The 26,530-nt window shown below is 37.8% G+C and overlaps 1 protein-coding gene across 1 annotated transcript in view; it reads left to right on the top strand.

Annotated features, from left to right (window-relative positions):
- Positions 1 to 13,942, top strand: part of LOC121967675 (protein YIPF1 homolog) — a 43,270-nt gene extending 29,328 nt beyond the window's left edge. The window contains exons 5-6 of the mRNA XM_042518046.1: positions 12,413 to 12,686; positions 13,625 to 13,942. Of these exons, the coding sequence (XP_042373980.1) occupies positions 12,413 to 12,686; positions 13,625 to 13,816 (466 nt within the window). The 3' untranslated portion in view covers positions 13,817 to 13,942. The remainder of the gene's footprint in view (positions 1 to 12,412; positions 12,687 to 13,624) is intronic.
- Positions 13,943 to 26,530: the final 12,588 nt, after the last annotated feature.

Here is a 26,530-nt window from a genome sequence, read left to right as displayed (position 1 = left end):
GTTTAAGATGGTCTACTCGTAAAATAGCCGTCTTATCCCTATTTAATTTATTGGTTACCAAAACTAATTTTCCAACAATTCCTCACATAAATGTAAATTATGAATAAGTTTTAAGTCTCAAACAAGGGTTTCATTGGAAGACTCGTATAAGGAGGGGTAGCTTGTGGTTTTGAACTTTCTGTAGTGGAATACGATCGGATTTACTTGGTTGTCCAATGAACTATGCCTTGAATCGTTCAACTGTTGGTGTAAATCAAGACAATCATATCCACACAATAGCCCTCTAGGCTTTTGCCGATTTACTATTGTGTCTGTTTTGGCCATGGACAAAGTTTGGGATTCATAAGTGTTTCATTGAAGCGACTCATTTTCACACATATACAGGTGATCTTCTATTAAGAGTATCCCGTAATACCCTATTATTCCCTTTGCGATATAATATAGGAATCAGTAAGAACTTTGTTCATCGTTTACTCATTTTACAGGTTGTACCTTTTGTCTCCACGAATGAGTTGGAGTAATTACTCATAGGTGTCTCGAATCTTGTAGCTTAGTTGTCCCTTTTGAACCATGATCTTGAGATCTCTAGTCAACATGGTTGGGTTACTACTATTCGATTTAAATGTTGAGTTTTAGACTCATTGCCCTCATGCAATCTGATATCTCGGTAGGCCTTTTTTAACTAGCGAATCCGTATACTTCTCTGTATTCAATGGAAATTTCACTACTAGAGATCTGCTGCTTTAATGGTATTTTACTGCTTTAATGGTATTAAGTCATTTCAAGATTTACCATGTTATACTAGTGCCTTTCTCATTATTTTTTATATGCCATAATGTGTCATATATATTGACACATATCGACGTATTTTATACAATTAATACTTTAAGCTCTCAATTTGGGTATTTATATCTAATACCCCCACATTTATAGGCTCCATTGGAAGGTTCCTGACCTTTTAATGCCTTATTAAGATTTTTCATTCTTTCTCATTAGGGCTTATTTGTTTGCTGAGAGGATAATTTCATCCCATAATTTTAAGATAAATCCTAAACTTATCAATATAACCTTTATCATCTTCTCAATGTGTAAGCACCATTGTTGAATTGAGATGAATACGATATAATCGATTATTGAATGTTGTTCTTCCTCCAGAAACATTTCTTGAGTATTATCTTGCATTCTCTCCTAGATGATCTTGCTTAGTTGATTTTTCCAACCACATTTCTAGTATTTTTAAAACACTTCAAATGCTTCAATCTTATTTAAAAGCAAGCCTCCATAACTCCAATATTTTGATTTCACTAAGTTAAAACTGTGGTTGTCTAATCAGGAAGATGACTAAGATTGCACTTGTTCTCAAATGTACTCAATCTAGAAAATATGCATCACTTAGTCTTCCAATGTTATCAAGCTAGAACTACGATCGTCTGATTGAAGTGTTGATCAGGATTGCATTACTATTCAATTGACACTCGACTCAAGAAGTATATATTCCTTGGTCTTCTAATCTCATTGAGCCAAAATTGTGGTCGTATGTTCGGAGTGTTGACTTGGATTGTATTTACTCTTCGAGAGACACTCGACTCAAGGAGTATACATCCTTGGTCTTCCAATCTCGTTGAGCCAAAGCTGCGGTTGTCTGATTGGAGTGCTGACTAGGATTGTATTACTCTTTAAGAGACAATCGACCCAAGAAGTATACATCCATTGGTCTTCCAATCTCATCGAGCCAAAACTGTGGTCGTTTGATCGGAGTGTTGATCATGTGTTCTTCGAGAGACACTCGATTCAAGAAGTATACATCTATTGATCTTCCAATCTCCTTGAGTCAAAGTTGTGCTCGCCTGATTGGATTGTTGATCGGGATTTTATTACTCTTCGATAAACACTCGATTTAAGAAATATATATTCCTTGGTCTTTCAATCTCGTTAAGCCAAAGCCGTGGTCGTTTGATCGGAGTGTTATAGTGTATTACTTGAAAAAAATGTACGTTTTAAGGTGACTATCAAAAGATGTCCTAGTGCATCTAAAAGTAAACTTTAAGCGATGGGAGAGTTATTGACAAGGAAGAATAAATTTTTCCTATGTGAGAATCACGCCTTAAAAGGATGGAGAATAAAATTATACCATGGGTATAATGTAACAATGATGATTAAGGCTTTGTGGGGGTCATTTGACTAAAATCATAAAGTTGAGGATAATGAGTTTAAACTATCTAAAAAGAGGGCTAATGAAAGTCTTCAAATAGAAGATCAAGTTCACTTGGCAAAAAGCTAGATTTGAGTTTAACTCAATGAGATCTAAATGGAGGTCAAAATAGATGAGTTAGAAGGATTGCATCATGTGTTCCAATTGACTAAGAAATTGAGTCATGTCTCTTGAAGATTAAATGCAATCATGGGCATTACTCCAATTAGATGACTATAGCTATGACTTGATGAGATTGGAAGACCATCCCTCGAAGAGTAAATATAATCCTGATCAGCATTCCAATCAAACGACCACAGTTTTGACTCGATAAGATTGAAAGACCAAGAGATATATACTTTTTGAATTGAGTCTCTTAAAGAATAATTGCAATCTTGGTCAGCATTGCTCTAACTCGGTGAAATTGGAAGACCAAGTGATGTATATTTTCTAAATTGAACGCTTTTTTAGAACAAGTGCAATCTTAGTAAATCATCCTAAATAGAAAACTATAGTTTTAACTTGGTGAAATCAGAAGATTGGAGTTATGGAGACTTGCTTTTAAGTAAAATTGAAATCCTTTAAATGGTTTAAAAGCACTAAAAATGTGGTTGAAAAAAATCTACTAAGCAAGATTATTTATGATGATTGAGGGAGAGAATGCAGAATATTGTTTAAGGAATGTTTTTCGAGAAAAAACAACATTCAATAATTGATTATATCCCATTCACCTCAATTCAACAATCTTGTGGCTAAACATTGAGAAGATGAGAAAGGGTATGTTGATAAGTTTTGGGTTTATCCTAAAATTATGGGGGAAGTTGTCCTCTCAACAAACTACAAGTCCTAATGAGATAAAAATGAAAAATCTTTATAAGTTATTGAAAGGTAGGAACCTTCCAAATGTGGGGATATTTGGGTAAGGTATAAATACCTAAATTGAGGGCCCAAAGAATTAATTGTATAAAATGCATTGATATGTGACAATATATATGATACATTGAACCTTCCAATGGAGTCTATAAATGTGGGGTGAACTAATAAATGTGGGGGTATTTGGGTAAAGTATAAATATCCAAATTGAGAGCCTAAAGAATTAATTACATAAAATACATCGATATGTGCCAATATATATGATACATTATGGTATATAAGAAAATTATGAAAAGAGCACTAGTGTAAAATGGTTAGTTTTGAAATGACTTAATACCATTAAAGTAGTAGATCTCTAGTGGTGAAGTTTTCATTGAATATGAAGAATTGTGCGGATCTAGTTAAAAAAAGGCCTATTGAGAGATCAATTATTCTGCATGTTTAGGGGAATAAGTCTAAAATTCAATATTTAAATCGAGTAGTGGTAACCTAACCATGTTGATCGGAGATTCCAAGATCATGGTTTAAAAGGGACAACTAAGCTACAAAATTCGAGGTACCTAGGAGTAATTACTCCAACTCATTTTTTAAGACAAAAGGTGCAACTTGTAAAATGAGTAAAAGATGAATAAATTTTTTTTATTGATTCCTATATTTCATATAAGTGTGAAGACGAGCTATTTCAATGAAACAGTTATGAATTCCAAGCTTTGTCCATGGCCAAAACAGACAAGATAGAGAACCGGTAAAAGCTATTGTGTGGATATGATTGTCTTGGTTTGCACCAACGACGAAACAATTCAAGATATAGTTCATTGGACAGCCAAGTAAATCCGATCGTATTCCACTACAGAAGGTTCAAAGCCACAACTATTTTTCCTGATGCGATAGTCTTTCGATGAAGCTCTTGTTTGGACTTGAAATTTATTCATAATTTTCATTCATGGAAGGGATTGTTGAAAGATTGATTTTGATGACCAATAAATTAATAGGGATAAAATGGTTATTTCGTGAGTAGACCCTCGTAAATCAATTTCACAAGTGAATGAGAAATTAATGTCTAGTGAAGGGTTGGTCCGATATGATCGGACGAAAGTTTGACTCGTATACAAGTTAGATTCATGGATGAGATTACATGAACGCTAACTCAAATATACAGAACTACTGAGATGTGTGAATTTTAATTAATTTCATTGATTGATTAATTGATTGGTTAAAAGATTAATCATAATTATGATTTTAATTAATTGATTTAATTAATATTTACAATAAATTAAGTAGTAATTAATCAAATTAATCAATTGAATTCATGAATGATATTTGAAAATGTTTAAGTGAAAAGATACATCTATGTCTTTTCACCTTTTGGAAGAAATCTTTCACCTCTTGGGAGTAACTCTTTATCCCTATAATAGAAACCCCATTCCATTGATTCAAATCACTCAATTCTCAAGTTTTGAATTTTCTTTTTGAGTTCTCTTCTCTCTCCTCTTACGAGTTTCAAGGCTTCAATTGTTCGACAAAGTTTGAAATTTGGAGTGCTCCTATTTCGAGACGTAAGTCGTATCTTGGGAGACGAATATTGATATATCAGAAGCACCTGAATGGAGCAATATCATCTTCGTCTCGACCTTAATACTCTTATCTATAGGATAAACTTACCCGAAGGGATGTGTTGATAACCGAAGGGATAATTCAGATAACCAATAAGATTAAATTGGTAATGACGATACCAACTCGAAGAGGTACCTCGATAACTGAAAGGGTGTGTCGAGAGTATAAACGGGACAAAGATCCACGTCGCCATATCGAGCTCCACCGATTTGAGTCATTCACTCATTGTCGAGATGACTAACTGAAACAACCCATATTCCTTAGCCAGACACCAAAATATGTAAAACCATAATTACCTAAAAAAAAATAACTTGCATCACAATTGAACCACAATCCTGGGCATATACTATTCTAATGACGTTTTTATGAATTCTTGCTAAAGTAATCAAACAAATAGTTTCTAACTCAAATCCACATTACAATTCAAAAGTCTAAATAGAATAAGCACTAAGGACCCTTGGACAGTGTGTCGTGCATTTCACGTCATCTCCTCAACTACTTCACCTCCACGTTCCCTATCATATCCTCGGTGCCATCTTTTCCACCTGTATCATTTACATTGTGAGTCTACGAACCCAACAAGTAGATTCCACCAGTAGATACTTAATAGGAATGGCAACACGAGAGCACAACAAAAAGAAACAAAACTAGGGAATATGGAGCTAGGACTTATCCCTATTTCAAGGTAATATTAACTTAAAAAGAATTAAATACTAACAACTTTGGGCATGGTTTTACATTCACAATAAAGGAAACTTCAATATAGCATGAAAAGATAAACATGATGCAATATTGGTAACTTCTATTAGAGCACATTCATTTGGTCTTTGTTTATGATCGGTTGGGAGGCACCTCCTAGGAGAGCATAAATCATCTTCCTGTAGCCATTATACATTTCTTTATCATTCATATTTAGAAGGGTCTTCCTTGAAGTTCATCCGAGGACACCCATCTTGTATGATTACCACTCATGTCCATATTCATCTAGCTAACCATTTGGGGAAAACACGATTTGAAACATATCTAAACATGCGTAGTTCATATACTGACATTCATACAACGATCTTTTTGGAATTACAAGCAATGCATATTCAATCTAAGTATCTTAAGAAAATAATGGAGGAACAATTTACTTTAGCAACACATGCTCGGATTCTATCAAAACCCGCCCTAAATCTACGACAAAAGAAAAAGGTAAAGCATAGTTTCATGAACCCAACCCCCATTTCCAAATCAGTTCAGAAAGAAATAGAAATCTTACATCAACTCAGGGGTCATACACACTATGAACCGAATCACCCCTTTTTCCTTTGTCCAAATTCTGAATTCATCACCAAGAGATAAAGCACGAAATAGAACAAGAATACTCCATTGTATCTGATCTGAGAGTTCAACACTGTCATAAAGAGCAAGAACTTAACACAAAACAATAACACTTTCACCCAAAATCTGGTCCAAGAACCGAAACCATCACTAGAACAAAACCGAATGCAGAACACCCCACCTAAACTGTTTCAAGAACAATACCGAACTTTCACAGGAACATGAACAATGTTGAAACCATTTACAACCTCCTGAATCTGTCCACTGCATCCCAACTAGCTTGAGAAACCAGGAATTTCTTCAAATCCGAACCCCTCTGTCCAACACCAATCAGCAAACAGAAATCCTATGGAAGACAACGCGAGAAAACATAATCAATTAGCCAACGCCCAAATCCATTCCGATGAATCAAAATCAAGCAATGAGCAAAGAAATTCACCGAAAACCAAACGACATTTCTAAAACTGAAGCAGAAATTGAACGAACCTTGCGCAGAAGCAGAGATGACAGCCGACACTTGCTGCTAGCCTATCAAAAACACCCACCCCTAATTACAAGGGAAGCTACTTGCCTTGCCGTTGAGAATCCTCACGCCTGGAGGAGGTGCGTCGCCTTCGAGCTCTCCCCAACAAAAATCGTCTACCGTCGGCTCTTGCCCCTGCAGATACCACCCTCTCCTTTCCCCACTTCCTCTCCCTTTAGGGCACTAACCCCTTTTTCCTTTATTTGGGCCTCAAGTATCACTAATAAATCCAGACACCAATCTGGCCCATAATTTAAATTAGAACCCCTCTAGTATTTTTTTTCCTAGAAAATCTTTGCTTAGCCTTGAATAAAACACGAATGAACCATTGTTTCTTTTTTTTACCTTTCGTCATTGATTCATCATTGCCTTAGAAAACAATGACTTGGCTTTTAATAATTTAAATTTCCTAACTTAAACATTTACAGCATGCAAGCCCTTACAACTCTCCTCTCCTTGAAAGAATTTCGTCCTCGAAATTTTGGACTTACCAAATTGCTCGGGGTAACGGTTGCGCATGTCCGCCTCGGGGTAACCATTTTGATTGCTCTGTTCCTTAATTTTCGGATTTGTCTGTTCAGGATTTGAATCGCCGTTTCCTCATACGACAGATTTGGCGTCCATTGAACCGGTTCATGGCAAATCACATGAGCAAGGTTAGGGATATACTTCCTAAGCATGGAAATGTGGAACACATTGTGAACTCCCGATAGATTAAGTGGTAGGGCAACTCGGTATGCTCGAGTTCCAATCCGGTCTAGAATCTCAAATGGACCGATGTACTTGGGGCTGGGTTTTTCCTTTTTCTCGAATCTCATCACTCCTTTCATTGGTGGCACCTTAAGGAAAACATAATCTCCCACTTCAAACTCCAATATTCTTCGCCGTCAATCAACATAACTCTTTTGGCAACTTTGACCCGTCTGCATTTTGTCTCAGATCTTAGCCACTGGACCCAGAACTGCTCTCTCACTTATCTCATCCTAATGTAACGAAGTTCTGTATCTCCTCCTGTACAATGCTTCGTACGGAGCTATACCTATTGTAGCTTGATAGCCGTTGTTGTAAGTAAACTCCACTAGGAGCAATTTTGACTCCCAACTTCCCTAAAAGTCAGGTCACATAAGCTTGGAGCATATCCTCAAGGATTTGATTGACTCGTTCGGATTGACCATTCGTCTGGGGGTGGAACGCAGTACTAAAAGTAAGCTTCGTACCTAAACAACGGTGCAAACTTTCTTAGAATCTAGAGGTAAATTTTAGATCTCAATCGGACACGATTTGGGTTGGAATTCCATGTAGTCGAATAATCTCTTGTATATATATTTCTGCATATTGTATCATAGTGAAGGTTGTGTTTATCGGTAGAAAGTGTGCCGATTTTGTTAGTCTATCCACAATAACCCATATGACATTTGATCCCCTTTGTTAGTCTATTCACAAAATTCATAGCGATATCTTCCCACTTCCAGGTAGGAATTAGAAGCGGTTTTAGTAGTTCAGCTGACCTCTGATGTTCGACCTTCATCTGCTGACAAGGCACTCATGAACTAATTTGACTATGTCCTTCTTTATGCTCGGCCACCAATACAATAGCTGCATATCTCTGTATATTTTCTTACTTTGGTGAACGGAGTACAGAGTGGTATGTGCCTCAATCATAATGTCTTCTCTGAGCGAACCTACCTTAGGCATCCATGTACGACCCTTGTATCACACAATTCCATCAACAGTCGTGTAGGTAACACTACCTTTAGCTTCATCTATGCGTTTCTATTCTATCAGTTGCTGATCTGATGCTTGTCCCATCCAGATTTGGTCAAGTAGGTTCGATGTAATTGCCAATGTTGACAAACCAATCTGCTCATTTGGTCTTAACACTTCCAGACTCATCCGTTGAAATTCTGAATCAATTGTTGCTGGGTTGTCAACTATGACAACGTCGCAGACTTGCGACTTAGAGCGTCTGCCACTACATTAGTCTTACTTGAATGGTAGTTAATGTCACAATCATAGTCCTTTACCAACTCTAGCCATCTACTCTGCTTCATATTCAATTCCTTTTATGTGAAGAAATATTTTAAGTTTTTGTGGTCAGTGAAGATCTTGCAACGTTCGCCATAAAGGTAATACCTGTAAATTTTTAAAGCAAAGACAACTGTCGCTAGTTCTAGATCATGTGTGGGATAGTTTTGCTCATGTACGGTAGCATAGGCAATTGCCTTATCATTCTGTCGGAGCATTGGTCAGCCCAAATGGCATAACCAGAAACTCGTAGTGGCCATAACGAGTTCTAATGCGGTTTTAGGGACGCCCTCATCTTTCACCTTCAACTGATGGTAACCTATTCGTATGTCAATTTTTGAGAATACCGCTGCTCCTTGGTCGAACAAATTATCAATCTTGGGCAGAGGGTACTTATTCTTAACTATGACTCGATTTAGCTCTCGGTAGTCGATGCACCGACACATTGTCCCATTTTTTTGCGGACAAACAACACCGGTGCTCCTCACGGGGACGCACTCGGTTGGATAAAACCCTTATTAAGTAGCTCCTGTAGCTACCCTTTCAATTCCTTCATCTTTGTAGGTGTCAATATATACGGTGCTTTAGACATTGGAGTAACTCCCGATATTAGCTCAATCCCAAATTTCACTTCCCTGACTGGAGGCAATCTCGAAACGTCATCTAGAAATACCTTTGGAAAATCCCGAGCCACTTCTACTTCGCTCAGACTTGGTCTATGTGATTTCGAGTCAACTGAGATGTTGGCCAGGAAGCACTCACACCCTTTACTCATACGTTAGACTTTACACGCTGTAATGATACATGGTAAATTCGGTTTTGAGGTAGCCTTGAAAACAATGGACTCATTACTTGGTAATTTCAACTTAACATTCTGTCGTTTGCAATCGATGATAGCCTCATATTGAGTCAACCAGTCCATCGCTAAGATCACATCAAATTCTATCATACTTAGGACAATAAATTTTGCATACACAGTATGGTTTTGCATTAGCTTTTTACAGTTCTTTACTATACTATTGCTGTGCAATTCCTCCCCTGAGAGTAAGGAAATACTATATCTCCTAATCATTCTATCAGGTATAATACCTAGCTTTGCTCTCTCTCTTAGTAGTTGTTGAATCTGTTCCCGTGAATTTGACTCTGTTCTTGCAAGAGCGCAGTAAGTCCAACCAAGAACTGGTTATTCTAACCCCCAACCTTGTCGTTGTTTCTTCTAGCCGCTATACCCTATATATCCAAAATATTTATATCATTGCCTCACGTATATTCATAAACATAGTTAAATTCATGTTTATAATTTGGGTAGATAAATCTTACAGACTTGAAGGTGGAAGTATCCGAGTCTTTGATGAGATTGCATCCACACCCTGTCCCTTGGGAACGATCGTTTTGATACCAACTGAAATAGCCCATATTCCTTACCCAGGACACCAAAATATGTAACACCACAATTACCTCAAAAAAAAAAAAACTTGCATCACTATTAAACCACAAGCCCAGGCATATACTGTTCTAATGACAGTTATGAACTCTTGCTAAATTAATCAAACAAATAGTTTCCAACTTAAATCCACATGACAATTCAATAGTCTGAATAGTATACAAGTACTAAGGATCCCCGTACAGTATGTCGTACATTTCACCTCATCTCCTCAGCTACTCCACCTCTATGTTCCCTATCATATCCTCGATGCCATCTTTCCCACCCGTATCATTTACATTGTGAGTCCACGGACCCAAGTAGATTCCACTAAAGGAAACTTCAATATAGCATAAAAAGATAAACATGATGTAATAGTGGTAATCTCTATTAGAGCACATTCATTTGGTCATTGTTCATGATTGGTTGGGAGGCACCTCCTAGGAGAGCATAAATCATCTATCTGTAGCCATTCTACATTTCTTTATCATTCATATTTAGAAGGACCCTCCCTTGAGCGCTCGCTAACCATTTGGAGAAAACATGATTTGAAACATATCTAAACACATACTTAATTATGCATAGTTCATATACACATTCATACAGTGATCCATTTGGAATTGCAAGCAATGCATATTCAATCTAAGTATCTTAAGAAAATAATGGAGGAACAATTTACTTAAGCAACACATGTTCGGATTCTATCAAAACTGCCCCAAATCTACGACAAAAGAAAAAGGTAAAGCACAATATCATGAATCTAACCCCCATTTCCAAATCAGTTCAGAAAGAAACAGAAATCCTACATCCACTCAAGGGTCACACACTACGAACTGAATCACCCCTTTTTCCTTTGTCCAAATTCTGAAATCAACACCAAGAGATAAAGCACGAAATAGAACAAGTATACTCCATCATACTGATCCGAGAGTTTAGCACTGTCACAAAGAGCAAGAACTTAACACAAAACAATAACACTTACCACCCAAAATCTAGTCTAAGAACTGAAACCATCACCAGAGCAAAACCGAATGCAGAACACCCCACCTAAAACTGTTTCAAGAACAATACCGAACTTTCACACGAACATGAACAATGTTGAAACCATTTACAACCTCCTGAATCTGTCCACTATCACAACTAGCTTGAGAAACCAAGAATTTCATCAAATCCGAACCCCTCTGTTCAACACCAATAACCCCTCTGTCCAACATCAATTAGCAAACAGAATTCCTCCAGAAGACAATGCGAGAAAACATAATCAATTAGCCAATGCCCAAATCCAATCCGATGAATCAAAACCAAGCAAAGGAGCAAAGAAATCCACCGAAAACCAAACGACATTTCCAAAACTGAAGCAGAGATGGTAGCCGACACTTGCTGCTAGCCTACCAAAACCACTCACCCCTAACTATAAGGGAAGCTACTTGCCTTACCTTTGGGAGTTCTCACACCTAGGGGAGTTGCGTCGCCGTCGAGCTCTCCCCAGCAAAAATCGGCCACCATCGGCTCTTGCCCCAACACACACACACACATCCTCTCCCCCTAGGGCACTAACCTCTTCTTCCTTTATTTGGGCCCCAAGCATCACTAATAAACCCATACCCCAATCTGGCCCATAATTTAAATTAGAACCCCTCTAGTATTTTTTTTCCCCTAGAAAATCTTTGCTTAGCCTTGAATAAAACTCGCATGAACCATTGTTTTTTTCTCCCCGTTTTCCTTTCATCACTGATTCACCCTTGCCTTAGAAAACAACGATTTAGCTTTTAATAATTTAAATTTTCTAACTTAAACATTCACAACACACGAGCCCCTACACTAACCGTCTCAACTGATGGATCAACAACACTGCAGATCCATTTCCATATAAAAATTTCTATCAATCCATTTCCAAAAAACAATTAAGGATATAATTAATTTTCCTGTATACTTAAAGGTTTCATTAAAATTATGAAATAAATCAATTAGCAAATTAGGAAAAAGACTTAATTATTTTTACCTGTACCAACACTTTCTAAGCTCCTAAATAGAACAATTGCCAAGTTGGAAATTTTCATTTAGGATTTATGAAATAAATCAATTTACAAATAAGGAAAAAAAAAAATCCAAAGTAACTTGAACCTTTATACATTTTTTTATACTGTCTAAATACAACATTTACCTACTTGGAACTTCCATTCATATTTGTTAAAGTGGAGAACCTACTAATGTAACATAAATTTTAAAACTTTTAGAAAATAATTTCTTGGTTTGCATTATGGAATCTAGAATTAACAAATTCAATATTCATGCAATAATGGTTTTTTTTAATACGTAATATTGCACTCTTTGTCCAAAGCAATCTGACAAATATATCTTTTCTTTAGCATATTGGCTTTGTTCTATATTATATGCTATGAGAGTTGTATATGGTTTCACCATGCAACTAATACTTCAGGTATGGCCCTGTTTGGATTTCTACTACATTGGTCTTCATTCTTGCTGCCCTGGGAAACTATGCCAGTTATCTAATTCATAAAAAAAGTGAACAAGATGCTGATTGGGAATTTGATGTCAATTATATAAACTGGGCTGCATGTGTGATATATGGGTATGAAGTTGTTGTGCCAGTTGCATTCTACTTCTTGCTTCAGTACTTTGGAGTTACTGCAAGCCTAGTGCGTCTCTGGTGTTTGTGGGGCTACTCTTTGTTCATCTTTATACCCACTTCAGTAAGATATTCTTTCTTTTCTCCATATCCATACAATTGAATTTATCTTTCATTGTTCCTACTGTATATTGCTTTGGTTTGACATGAAACAGCCAAGCCCTAGTATTAAGGTTAGACTTCTTATTAATCATCTTATTGAAGCAAGTAAAGATGATGTCGTTTCTTTTTTTTTCATTTACTATACTGTTGTGTATCAAAATTTGTGAAAATCCATGTTAAAACAACATCTCTCTTTCTTCGCATGGACTATAGAGCTTCTTTTCATGGTGTTAATTCAAGTGTCATACTTGGCTGATATTTGCTCAACCATTATCTTCTTTAATGCTTTTGTTTATTGATTGCTATCCTCTCTTTATCTTATGAGAATGTATGATGAATGTGTGATCTGCAACTAACGAAGAAAGAATCTTGGTCTTTTATCAACCACTAATTTATTGTTTCCATTTTGTGGATTTTTTCATCTAGCAATCTATTGCATCTCTAGCACCAACCAAATCTTATGGAACAATACTTCATATACTTTTTACATCGACTGCGACAAAGCCACTTCAGTTTGCTAAACCATTCTCCACCTGATAATTTCTTGTCATTGGAAATCTTTGCTATAGTAGGAAAATTAGGATATGATTGTGTAAATGTAAGATAATAATGTTCTGATATCGTTTGATTGATAGAAGACCTACAAAGGCCTGCTAATATACCTGTTTTGCATGCTCAGAGTAATGACAATAGCTACGCACTTAGAATCTGATTGAATGTACACTAATGTTTTCTTGGGCAAAGCATGTCTTTAACAACTGACATTTGTTTGAAGTGCAATTTTGGTGGATCTCAATGCATTACATAACTATACTGTTATTCTTTTGCAATTTTTGATGGTTTTCCTTTTCAAAGCTCTAGTGTATAAGTGATACGAGTTTCTTTTGAACTATCCACTAGTTGTTCTTGCTTGTTCCTTGGGAGATCTTTAGATGGATCATTATTAGTCTCGCTGGTTCTGCATCGTCTTGGTTCATCTATCTGAACCTGAAGATTTCTACCGAGGGGAGTAATATGATGCTTCTTGTTGTCAGCGCCGTGGTGTTGCAATTTGCTTTAGCACTTTTCATCAAAATTTTCTTCTTTGCATAGAAAACTTGCCTTGAGGTTCTTTTTCAGAGCGTTTATAGTTAAATACTTGAATTCTGGGTAATGGACGCATGGACTGTATTTTCAATTGTATAATCATCTGGTGATTTGCATGCTGCTAATTATTTTTGATGACTTGTTCAAATTCCAGAATTTGTGAACGTACAATCTCTTGATATTTGTAGTATGCTTGGCTGAAATTATTCTTTGGACTCATTCTCACTTGGTGAGTGTGTCCGGTTAATAAAATATGCTATAATCCCAGGCTTATCTTTACAAATAGATTTTTTTTTTGTTTTTTTTTTAAACTTATGGAATGGAGTTGGCAACACTAATAATTTAAATCTGCGGTATAAACTTCACCAAACTGCAGTCTAGTTTAGTTTCTATTAGTATTCTAATAATATCTGCATAATATTAACGTATTCGTCTTGCATAACAATTTCAAATAATTTCGACTTTGTATAGCTTTTTAATTGTTGTAGTGAATTATAACATATGAGTTGTGCTTTTTCTTTTTTCAGTTAATAATAATTTGTAATGAACTTCAGGAAATACGATTAGTTTCTATTACGATTGAATTATGAAAGATGCATTAACTCAAATAATAACAATAAAGGGGAGACTAGTGATAAATATTAATATGTATAACTATTTGGCAACAATAATATGAGCCCTTTCTATTAGAATAACTAATTAAGTCCTCCGAGGAATCCAGTTCCATTGAAATTAATGTTAAATCTCTCAATATATAATATTATATGCTATACGCAGTAGATCTTCTCATGTAAATCTTTTCTTATAACTTTTAATTCAAAAGTTATTTTTTTTATCATTATCTATGTCTATAGATTGATTAATTACGTACTGTATAAAAGTTGGACGTTGTAATTTTAAATACAATATTTAATTCTAAACTTCTTTTAAAAAGTTTTTTTTTAAATTTAAAAAGAAATTTCATATATGAAAAGGGTCCATAGCCCTCATATTAAGATTACAGGCCACCAAGGATTTATATTTATACTCAAAAAAACATCTCCACTCCATACATTTCAAGATCTCAACACAACTTATTAACAACAAAACACCAAAATATCAAGAGAGTTTGTAGCTATTTGATGGAGTCAAATAAAAAGAACAATAAGTTAATGATATGAATTATGATCAACCCACTCTAGATATTAATGATGATCTATTATGTATTAATGGAGGTTCAATTATAAGGGCTAAGACTAGAAAGATGAAGGAAGCACTTAATGTAGTAATTGAAGATGTGAAGGTCAAAGCTACCATTAAAGAAGGTTTGACCAAGAGTAAGTTATTCGACATAGTCAACCTAGTTCAAACCTCAGATGAGCTTAATTAGCACTTAAGTCTCATGTCTATGTAGCAGGGACGGGTTGGCGGGGGCGCTGGGGGCGAGCGTATTCGCCTTTTTGGCCACTATGTAGTAGGGATATGTAGGTCCAATTTAGACTCAATTTTTTACTTTTATTTGGTTTATAATAAAGCCATAAGTTTAAAATGGATAAGTAGTCTATATAGGCCTTTACTAAATGAACTTTCTTTTGGCCTTTTAGGCATTTTTGGTTACCTTATAGTTATAAATAAAGGGGGTGACGACCACACATGTATCTTTGATATATTTTTCAATCTAAAGCACGGTGAGGCTCTCACTTGTTGGTTTTTCATTGAATTAGAACTTATCAAGACATTTCCTTGTGGCGTTCGAAAACTTATCAACCTCCATTCCAAGGTTGTGGCGTCTACCATCTTCTATACCAAGGTTCATGCTTTCTTAAGCATTGGGTCGAGGTTCTTTTCATCAAACTTATCGATTTAGTTTTTTCTTTCTTTCTTCTTTCATTCGTTGTGGGTTTTTTAGATATCTTTCTATTTGGATTCACATCATTTCGTATCAGAGCTTTGATTTTTCTAAATTGATTTCGTTATCCTTTTTCTGTTGTGCTTGAATCTTTGTTTATTTTGTTCAACATTATCTACTTATCATTATCATCTCAATCTTAGTGAGTTTTTAGTCGTCTTGTTGCTATAAAAAAAGGGTCAAAATTTTAAAAAATTATTTTCAGTAAAAAAACAAAAAAAAGAGGCTGCAATTAAAAAAACAAATATTTTCAGCAAAAAAAAGATTGAAATTAAAAAAAAAAAGAAAAAAAACATATTTTCAGCAAAAAAAAAAGGATGAAAATTAAAAAAATGAAAGAAAAAAAAAGAAGGTAAGTATAAAGAATTGTTATTTTTATATTTGTATTTTTCAATTCTGCATTTTTTTTAAAGTCTTGTCTAGTATACTTGTATTTTCCAATTCCGTATTTTTATTTAAAGTCTTGTCTAATATATTCCGCATCTCCTTTAAAGTCTTGCCTAGTATACTTGTGTTTTCCAATTTCGTTTTTTCTTTCAAGCCTTGCCTACTATACTTATGTTTTCCAATTCCATATTTTCTTTAAAGTCTTGCCTAGTATACTTGCGTTTTCCAATTCCGTTTTTTCTTTCAAGTCTTGCCTACTATACTTGCGTTTTCCAATTCCATATTTTCTTTAAAGTTTGCCTAGTTTACTTCGCATCTCGTTTAAAGTCTTACCTAGTATACTTGCATTTCCAATTCCGTATTTTCCTTTTAAGTTCTGCCAAGATTTAATTCTAGCAAATTTTCTTTCAGTCCTTAATATCAGTTTTCAATACTGCAATTTGTATTTTTATATCAATTCCTATCTTTTATCCTAATACCCTTGGGAGTTTAAATTAGTCAACGAACGCTTATAGGGAAATTGTCACAATTCTAAGTTCTTTAAAGAGCTAACATTAGTGAGTTGAGTGATTGGGTGTCAATCGATTGCATTAATGGCGACAAGTGGAAAGGAAGCAAGCCCGAGAGAACCACTTGAACAACGAGCCTTGAGACAACACTTGGAATGCATGAAAATCAGATTCAATCAAATTCTCGATAGATTAGAGAGACAAGATGTTGTAATTTCGGGATTGCAAAATAGCCAAGCTGGTAGAGTTCCTACACGAAATTCAAGGCAATATAACCGTGATGACAACAATGATGATGATGATGGCGTATCGGAGGACATTGATGATAGAGTTTCTAGTGGCAGATTTGGTCATGCTAGAATTGGTGGTAGAAGAGAAAGAATGAATGATTATGTTGATAGAAACTTGGGAAATATCAAGATGAAGATTCCTTCATTTCAAGGCAAAAGCGATCTAGACGTATATTTGGAGTGGAAAAAGAAAGTTGAATTAGTGTTTGATTATCACAACTACTCTGAAGAGAAGAAGGTAAAACTAGCTGCTGTTGAATTTATTGATTATGCTATTATTTGGTGGGATCAAATTATTCTAAGCAGGAGAAGAAACAATGAGAGACCCCTTGGCACTTGGGAAAAGATGAAATATATTATGAGAAAGAGGTCCGTGCCATCACATTACTATCGAGATTTGTACCAACAACTACAAAGTCTAACCCAAGGATCCAAAACTGTGGAGGAATATCATAAGGAGATGGAGATTGCCATGATTCGAGCCAATGTGGAAGATGACCGAGAAGCAATGGTAAGATTTTTACAAGGTTTGAATTCAGAAATTACAAATGTAGTGGAGTTGTGACATTATGTGGAGCTGGAAGATATGGTGCATATGTCCATGAAAGTTGAAAGGCAACTCAAAAGGAAGGGTTCAATCAAACATGGTCAAAATTCATCCACTTGGAAATCTAGTTGGAACAAAAGAGATGATAAATTTGTATCAACGAGTAAGACTGAGTTTTTGAAGAATAAAGATGCTGGTTCTCCATTGGTCAAAGGTAAAAAACCTATCCAATCTTCAAGAAATAGAGATATTAAATGCTTTAAATGTTTGAAAAGAGGATATATTGCTTCACAATGTCCAAACAAAAGAATTATGCTTTTGAAAGAAAATGGTGATATTGAAACTGAGAGTGAGTCCGAAGATGATAATGTCATACCACCATTGATGAAAAGTGATGTAGAAGAGTATCCCATCGAAGGTGAAGCCCTTGTCACTAGGCATGCTCTAAATGTGCAAGTGAAGGAAGAAGATGAAGAACAACGAGACAACATATTTCATACCCGTTGCCACATCAAAGACAAGGTATGCAGTATGATTATAGATGGGGGAAGTTACACTAATGTTGCTAGTGTTGGTGCAAGCTGCACCAGAATCAAACCTGAGTTTTGATGTTGTCAAAGGTTCAAGTTAAGTCTTGTTGTGATCTAACAAGTTGACTGAGTGTGAAGGATGTTTACTCAACCGAGAAAGCCCTAGCTTGAGGCTAGGCAGAGAAATTTTAGCAGATCGTGGAACCCAGGTGCAAATCCAAGCAGGTCAAGGGGACCCAATGCTTGGTGGTATGATCGAGAGGTCTGGAGGGCCGAAGATCGAAGGAAAAGTCCTAGGGAGCCGATCAAGGTTGAGTGAAAAGTCCAAACTAGATCTGGAGGATCAAAGTTTGGCAGGTGGGTTGAGGTAAACAAACTGGAGGAGCGACTGTGAGGTCGAGTTCCAGAAGGGAACAACCCTAGGTCGCTGATCCAACTGAAGAAACTGGGAAGGTTTCCAAGTTGAGATAAAGAACAGTTTTATTGTTCTTTTATTACTCATTCATTATTATGCTGTGTGCTAACATCTATGTTGCAGGAAGTTTTTGTTCTAACACTGTGCTGCAGGACAGACTGGATCGGTCGACCGAACCAGCGGTTCAGTCGACCGAACAAAGCATAACAGACAAAATCAGAAAGCAAACAGCTCAGACCAGATCAAAGTCAAAGTCCGATCAAAGCTTGATCGGTCGATCGAACAGTAAGATCGGTCGATCGATCCCTGGTGACTCAGCACAGACCAAGTTAACAAACATCGATCAGCAGAAAAGGAAAAAGGCTGATCGGTCGACCGAACCAGATGATCGGTCTACCGATCCAATCAAAATTAATTGCAACATTAATGAGGATCTCGGCAGATTTCGACGGACAAGGAAATAGACTGTTCGGTCGACCGAAAAATGGGTTCGGTCGACCGAACCATTCATGAGCATTTACTACGACAGATCGAGCCAGCTGCAGTCTTCAACGAGGAAGGAATGGAGCTGGTTCGGTCGACCGAAAAGAGGGATCGGTCGACCGAACCTCCAGTACTCTTATAAATTGAGGCTCGAAGTCAGGGGCAGAGAATAACTTTTTGAATCAACTCTGGTGCTCTTCTGCAAGCTGCTCACGCCTACGATTTCAGCAAGCAACTTCATTCGTGCCGACCAAGCTTCGTCTTTCAAATCTTATTATCGGTATACTTATTTTATATTGCACTTAATTTACATGAGATAGTAGGTGTGTTACTATCTTAACATTCTTGTATCTGTACGATTCGTTTCTTTTCGAGGACTTCGGAAAGAAGGTTTTTAGTGCTTTGCCCATCGGTGCAGTCAAGGACTGCGGGCCTTCGAGTAGGAGTCGAGCTAGACTCCGAATGAAGTAAAATACTTTGTCTCCTTTTTATTTCCGCTGCACGACTTTGATTTGAAAGAAAAGAATAGTTTTAAAAAGCGCAATATTCACCCCCTTCTATCGCTCCAAATGATCTATCAATTGGTATCAGAGCGGGTTAGCTCTGAAATTTCTTAACCGATTTTCAAAGCATTTTTAAAACTCTTTCTTTTCCTTTTAAGAATATTTTTTCTTCAAGCACTACTAATCCCAAGATGAAAGTCTTGGAAATATTTTGTTCTTTAACTTTTTCTTGCAAGGATGTTGAACTCATATCAAGAAGGCTATAGTACGGTCTGACCTCCACTATTCAAAGGAGAGAATTTCAGTTACTGGAAGAATAGGATGGAGTGCTACTTAAAGTCCGACATTGAGCTCTGGTTCACAGTTTTGAAAGGCTATACTCCCCCAATGAAGGACGGAACAACCCTAGAACTAGAAGAATGGACTCCTCAGATGATCAAGAAGACACAACTGAACTACAAAGCAATCAATACCAGTGCGGGCTCACGATGGAGGAGTTGAATAGAGTTGGTCCCTACGATAACGCCAAAGAATTGTGGGACTCGATAGTTAAACTACACGAAGGAACGGATGACTCGAAGGTAAACAAACGAGATCTACTTTTAAACAATTTGTTAAATATAAAAATGTTTCCTGGAGAGACGGCCTCGCAACTACATGCTCGACTGAAAGACATCCTCAACGGTCTTACCTGATCGGACACAATCTCGGAAATCGTGACACTATAAGGTACGCTCTGAACGCCTTTCCGAGGAATGCTTTGTGGGCATCAATTGTAGATGCTTACAAAGTTTCTAAGGATCTTTCAATTCTTAAGTTAGATGAGTTATTTTGTGAATTAGAATTACACGAACAGTCTTGTTGGTGCGGTTAGCACTAACGGTCTAACTCAGGTTTTGATGAATGACAAATCGGGTTAAGTTAGGTTTATCGTGATCTAACACTCTGACCGAGTGTGCAGACAAACTCCAGACAGGTCGACGGGCTGACTAAATGTCTGGCACGAAGTCCAAGCGGGTCGACGGGTTGACCGGACGCTTGGCGAGAAGTCCAGCTAGGTCGAAGGGCTGACCGGATAGCTGGCGAGAAGTCCAAGCGGGTCGACGGGCTGACCGAACGCTTGGCAAGAAGTTCAGCTAGGTACACGGGCTGACCGGATAGCTGGCGAGAAGTCCAGACGGGCCGAAGGGCTGACCGGACGTTTGGAAGGTGAGTAAAGGTTAGTACCCGACTTCTGAGGTTGTCGTTAAACAAATCCAGGTGACCGATTCCGAGGTATTGGCCCTGGTAAGGCCAAGGTCTTTACCCTCGTAGGACTGGTGGCTCGCTACCTCAGTTTCTATTAGGGAGCGCGCAATGGTACTAAGTCTGAGCCCAAGAGATTATTATTTTGAAGTATAAGGGTATAAGTTTTGGGAACAAATGAATTAAGCTTCACATAGGTTTTTAAATCAGCAAGTTTAGCTCTTTTATCCTAGCATGTTATTTAGATTTTTTCTTACTATTATTTGCTATTAGATGAGCAGCCTTACATGTTTAGCATTTTCAGTATGTTTTGATTCCTTTGCTAGTAGAAGAGCATGAGCAGTTTTTTCTTTTAAAGCATTCAGTTTTAGATTCTTTCTTGCTCACATACATATCCGAGTTTTGTGAGTTAGATAGCGCTTACTAAGCATCTGCTTATAATTGCATTTCCTCTTACTGCAGATAAAGGAAAAGGGAAGCTATAGTGAAGGAAGGCGACAAGGAGGTGTGGATGGATGTGTGATGTCTCGACTATGAAAGCCTTGGGACACTTCATAAAAAGTTTATTAAGATTCTGATGTTAGAGAGATAGGGAAATTTATATGGATAAATTCTTTTTCTTATTTTTTTTGCATTGCTAAGGAATTGTCCTTATTAGTTATTTCTGGACATGATTATGTTAAGTGTGAATGTGTTGCAGTTAGTGAGAATGCATTATGAAGCTATATTTCATTATGTTCCAGCTGCTAATTAATTGTACGATCTGATTTATTTTTTGGAAAATTCTGAGTATTGTGAATCTTAATATGAGCAACACTAATTAGGTAGAGTTGATAGTTAAGTAATGCCCGCCTATAGAGGATAGTAAGGAGGCTGGGTTGTTACAGTTGGTATCAGAGCCAAGTTCCCATTCTCCAGCATCACACACACATCGGCAAGGCTCACATCAGCATCATCCTTGCCGTCTTCAAGTAAGAAAGTACTTAAATTTTTTTATTTAGTATGCTTTTCCTTGTTATTTGCAGTATAGAGAAATCCTTAGAAGTATTTTGCTTATATGTGCTTTAGTGGGATAAAAGTTCTTGTTTTGTGTTCTATGTTTTTATATATATATGTCTAGAGGGTATAGAGATGATTTCAGATTTTCTCTCTCTACATGACTAGATGGCAAGAAGAGGGCGTCCCCGTATCGCTCGTACTGAGGACCGAGCTCAGGAGAACAAGAGCCCAGAACAACTGAACCCGATCTCTCTGAAGTTGTTGCTCAACTTCAGAGACAAGTAGCAGAGCAGCAACAAGTGATTGTCAATCCGATGGCTAATCGACAGCCAGTACCTCTCACTCCCCCAACTATCAATGTGGAGACCCCGGTGGTGACTGAGGTTCCACCACCTGCCCTGGAAGTCGCCACAACACCTAAAAGACAAGAAGCATATCTGATACAGTGGCGACTTCTGGGTATAGATTTCCTCAGTAAGTGTTAATTTAGTAGTCTTAGCAATGCAAGATTTTGACGTTATTCTGGGTATAGATTTCCTCAGTAAGTGCAGCGCTTCGGTGGACTGCCGCAGAAGGAAAGTGATTTTCAGCCCAGAAGGTGAACCATCCTTTGAGTTTACGGGAGTGCCGAAGAGGAAGACTCAGAAATTTCTCTCTTCCCTAACAGCTCACCAAATGTTAGCTAAAGGGTGTACTGGTTTTCTTGCGTACATTGTGAATGCAGAAGAACAAGAAGGACCCAAGCAGGAAGATGTTCGGGTAGTCTATGAGTATCTAGAGGTATTTCCAGAAGAGCTACCTGGACTACCTCCCAACATAGAAGTGGAGTTTGAAATTGAGTTGGTTCCTGGTATCGGTCCAATTTCAAAAGCTCCGTACCGAATGTCTCCAGCAGAGCTAAAAGAGTTACAAGAACAACTTCAGGAGCTACTTGACAAGGGTTTCATCTGCCCTAGTCATTCACCCTGGGGAGCTCCAGTGTTGTTCGTTAAGAAGAAAGACAGATCTATGCGGATGTGCATAGATTATAGAGCGCTGAACAAAGTAACAGTTAAGAACAAGTACCCTCTTCCCAGAATAGATGATCTATTTGATCAGTTAAATGGGGCAACAGTGTTCTCTAAGATAGACCTGCACTCTGGGTACCATCAGTTGAAAGTGAAAGAAAGTGATATACCCAAAACAGCTTTCAAGACCATATATGGACACTACGAGTTTGTAGTCATGCCTTTTGGAGTGACTAATGCACCTGTGTTCTTCATGGACTTAATGAACAGAGTGTTCAGAGAATACCTTGACAAGTTTGTCATCGTGTTCATCGACGGCATTCTGATCTATTCAAGAACTCCAGAGGAGCATGACACGCATTTGAGAATAGTACTGCAGACCCTTCAGCAAAAGCAGCTTTATGCCAAATTCTCAAAGTGTGAGTTCTGGTTAGAGCAGGTGGCGTTTCTAGGTCACATCATTTCTAAAGAAGGCATCCAGGTGGATCCTGCTAAAATAGAAGCAGTCAACAACTGGTGTAGACCCAAGAACGCCAAGGAGATCAGAAGCTTCCTTGGTTTAGCTGGGTATTACAGAAAATTCGTGGAGGACTTTTCTAAGATAACCTCTCCACTAACATCCCTAGCTAGGAAGAACAAGAAGTTTGAATAGTCAGACAAATGTGAGCAAAGTTTCCAAGTATTGAAGAAAAGACTGACCAGTGCTCCCGTTCTGACTGTTCTAGAGAGTGATAAGAGTTTTGACATATACAGTGATGCTTCCAAGATGGGCCTTAGAGCTGTTCTCATGCAGGAGGGGAAAGTTATAACTTATGCTTCCAGACAACTCAAAGACTATGAAAAGAACTACCCCACTCATGATCTTGAGCTGGCAGCTGTGGTCTTTGCACTAAAACTCTGGCGACATTATTTATATGGAGTTCAGTGCAGAATCTTCACCGACCATCAGAGCTTGAAGTATTTCTTTACCCAGAAAGACTTAAACATGAGACAGCGCAGGTGGCTAGACTTGGTTAAAGATTATGACTGCGACATCCTCTACCACCTAGGTAAAGCTAACAAAGTGGTGGATGCACTAAGCCAAAAATCCAGTGCAACCCTGATGCCCTTGTCATCATTAGCACTGCCACTGCAGAAGGAATTGTCAGACTTTGGAGTTGAAATTATTTATGGGCAACTCTCTGCATTGACCTTAGAGTCAACCCTGCTTGAGGATATACAGAGAAAGTAAAGTGAAGACCCAGATATCCAGAAGATCAAGCAAGGGATATAAAAAGAAGAAAATTCAGAGTTTCGGGTATCAGACAGTGGAATCCTCTATCAGGGGAGCTGCCTTTGTGTCCCCAATGATGAGGAATTGAGAAAGAATATTCTAGAAGAGGCTCATAGTACACCGTACTCCATGCATCCTAGTTCCACCAAGATGTATCAAGATTTGAAATAGAGATTCTGGTGGTCTGGACTCAAGAGAGATGTTACAAAATATGTCAGTACCTGCCTGACATGCCAGAGAGTCAAAGCAGAGCACCAGAGATCAGGAGGAGTCCTACAACCCCTCCCAATACCAGAGTGGAAGTGGGAAGAAATATCCATGGACTTCATAACAGGTCTTCCAAGAACCACTAATGGGTACAATGTGATATGAGTGATAGTGGACAGATTGACCAAGTCTGCCCATTTTCTAGCCATCAAGGTGTCCCACTCTATAGAGCAGTTGGCATAGCTATATGTTAGGGAAGTGATCAGACTTCATGGAGTCCCGAAGTCGATTGTTTCCGATAGGGATGAGCGCTTCACCTCTCATTTTTGGGAGCGTGTCCAGAATGCATTAGGCACCAAACTCAAGTTCAGCACAACCTTCCATCCCCAGACTAATGGGCAGACAGAACGAGTAAATCAGATTTTAGAAGATATGCTCAGGGCTTGTGCATTAGATTTTAAGGGAAATTGGTGCAAATATCTGTATTTAGATGAATTCCCCTACAACAATAGCTATCAGGCAACTATCAAGATGACACCTTACGAGGCACTGTATGGCCGAAAGTGCAGATCACCCATTTGCTGGCAAGAAGCAGGTGAAAGGAAAGAAATTGAAGTGGAGCTAGGCATTCAGACAAAGATGATAGATGAGACCACTCAGGCTATCCAGAAGATCAGATAGAGAATTGAGACTGCCCAGAGCAGACAGAAAAGTTATGCTGATGCACACCGTAGGCCACTTGAATTCCAAGTAGGGGAATCAGTCTTTCTCAAGGTCGCTCCTATGAAGGGAGTGATGAGATTTGGCAAAAAAGGGCAAGTTAAGTCCCCGTTACGTAGGACCCTATCTGATCACCGAGAGGATTGGGAAAGTAGCTTACAAGCTGGACTTACCACAAGATATGTTAGCAATACACAATGTATTTCATGTCTCAATGCTAAAGAAGTGCCTCCACGACCCTAGCCAAGTGATTCAGCCTCAGTCAGTGCAGATCCAGGAGGATCTTAGTTATGAAAGCAGACCTACACAGATAGTGAACAGAGAAGTTAAGAGACTAAGGAACAAAGAAGTACCACTAGTGAAGGTCATTTGGCAAAATCAGAAACACGAGAAAACTACGTGGGAGCGTGAGGACAGTATGAGACAGAGATATCCAGAATTATTCTAAGTTCGAGGACGAACTTTTTATGAGGTATGGGGAATTGTGACAACCCAAATTTCCTCATTACAAGTCCTAATAGTACTTAAAAATATTTAGAAATGCTTTAGAAATATTCTAGAGTTTTTTAGAAATTTTTAGAGTATTTTTATGTAATTTTCGGAGTTCGTTTGGTATTTTTACCAAAAGAAACGAATTTAAGGCAAAAAGAGGTCGGGCCGAGGATCGAACCGGAGACCTCTAGTTAAGCAAAGTCTTAAGTTGTTTCGGATGACCAGGAACCCAGCAGGGCTGTGCTGATTAAATAAAGGGCGAAAGTAATTTAAGCAGTAGTAGATAACAGAAAATACCTAAGTATAAGAGGGATAAGTTAAGAGAGGAGTTGAGGTTTTAATTTTGGCCCGTGACCTAAACCTCTTCCTCATCCCTCTCTCGCGTGCGACAGCGGTGCTTGGGAGGAAACGAAGAGGAAGCTAGGGCTTTGTCTTCGGCGGCCGGTTAAGGGGTTTTTCCGTGAGTTCTTCACCGATTCAAGACTCTCTCATCGAGGAGAGCCCGTAGGCACGAGGAAGAGGCCGAAATTTACAGGTCTCCGAAACCCTAGAAGCTGATTCCGGTTTTAAGTACAAGAACAAGGGTAAGTGCTTCTCACCTGCAGTAGGAGTAGCTATTAGCGCCTTGTTTTTTCTTGTTTCTGTTCGAAGCATACCATAAGAAGCGGTGCTTTTGTGCTTGCTGCCGTGAACCTCAAAGAAGGAAAGAGGATGATTGGTATAGGTTAAGCATGTGGGTTGTTTTTCTTCAAGCCTTGTAATTAGAAATTCAGATTTTTGGATTTAAATCTTTCTGTTTGTGATTTTAATGGGCTTGATCGGTTCTTATGGAGATTTACTGGTTTCAGATTTCTGCTGCTAGGCAATGAACATGAAAGGGTTTAGTTTTTTGAGCATGTAGGTTAGGTTTTGTGGATTACTGCAATGAACGGCTAGGTGTAGCATTTCGGTCTATTTTGTTTCCTTGCCGTGACACTGAGAATGAAGAATGGCTATGTCTTTTTGGTTTCCAGTAACGAATTCTTTACTTCTTGCATGTATCATGAACAGATAGCCTTAATTTTAGGTTTTTATAGTAAGAAACTTAACATTCTACATTTTTAGTTTTGTGTTGAATTATTGAGCATGAACGGCCCCTTTTGGAGCTACTGTGCAGTTTAGATTTGTGCCAAGAAAAGGGCACGAATAGTCTTCTTTAGCTTGCTGTGCAGTTTTTAGTTTGTGT

This window comes from Zingiber officinale, chromosome 1B (assembly GCF_018446385.1).
Source record: "Zingiber officinale cultivar Zhangliang chromosome 1B, Zo_v1.1, whole genome shotgun sequence".
NCBI lineage: Eukaryota > Viridiplantae > Streptophyta > Magnoliopsida > Zingiberales > Zingiberaceae > Zingiber > Zingiber officinale.
The sequence above is the reverse complement of the archived record's forward strand: the minus strand, read 5'-3'. Positions and strand labels throughout refer to the sequence as shown.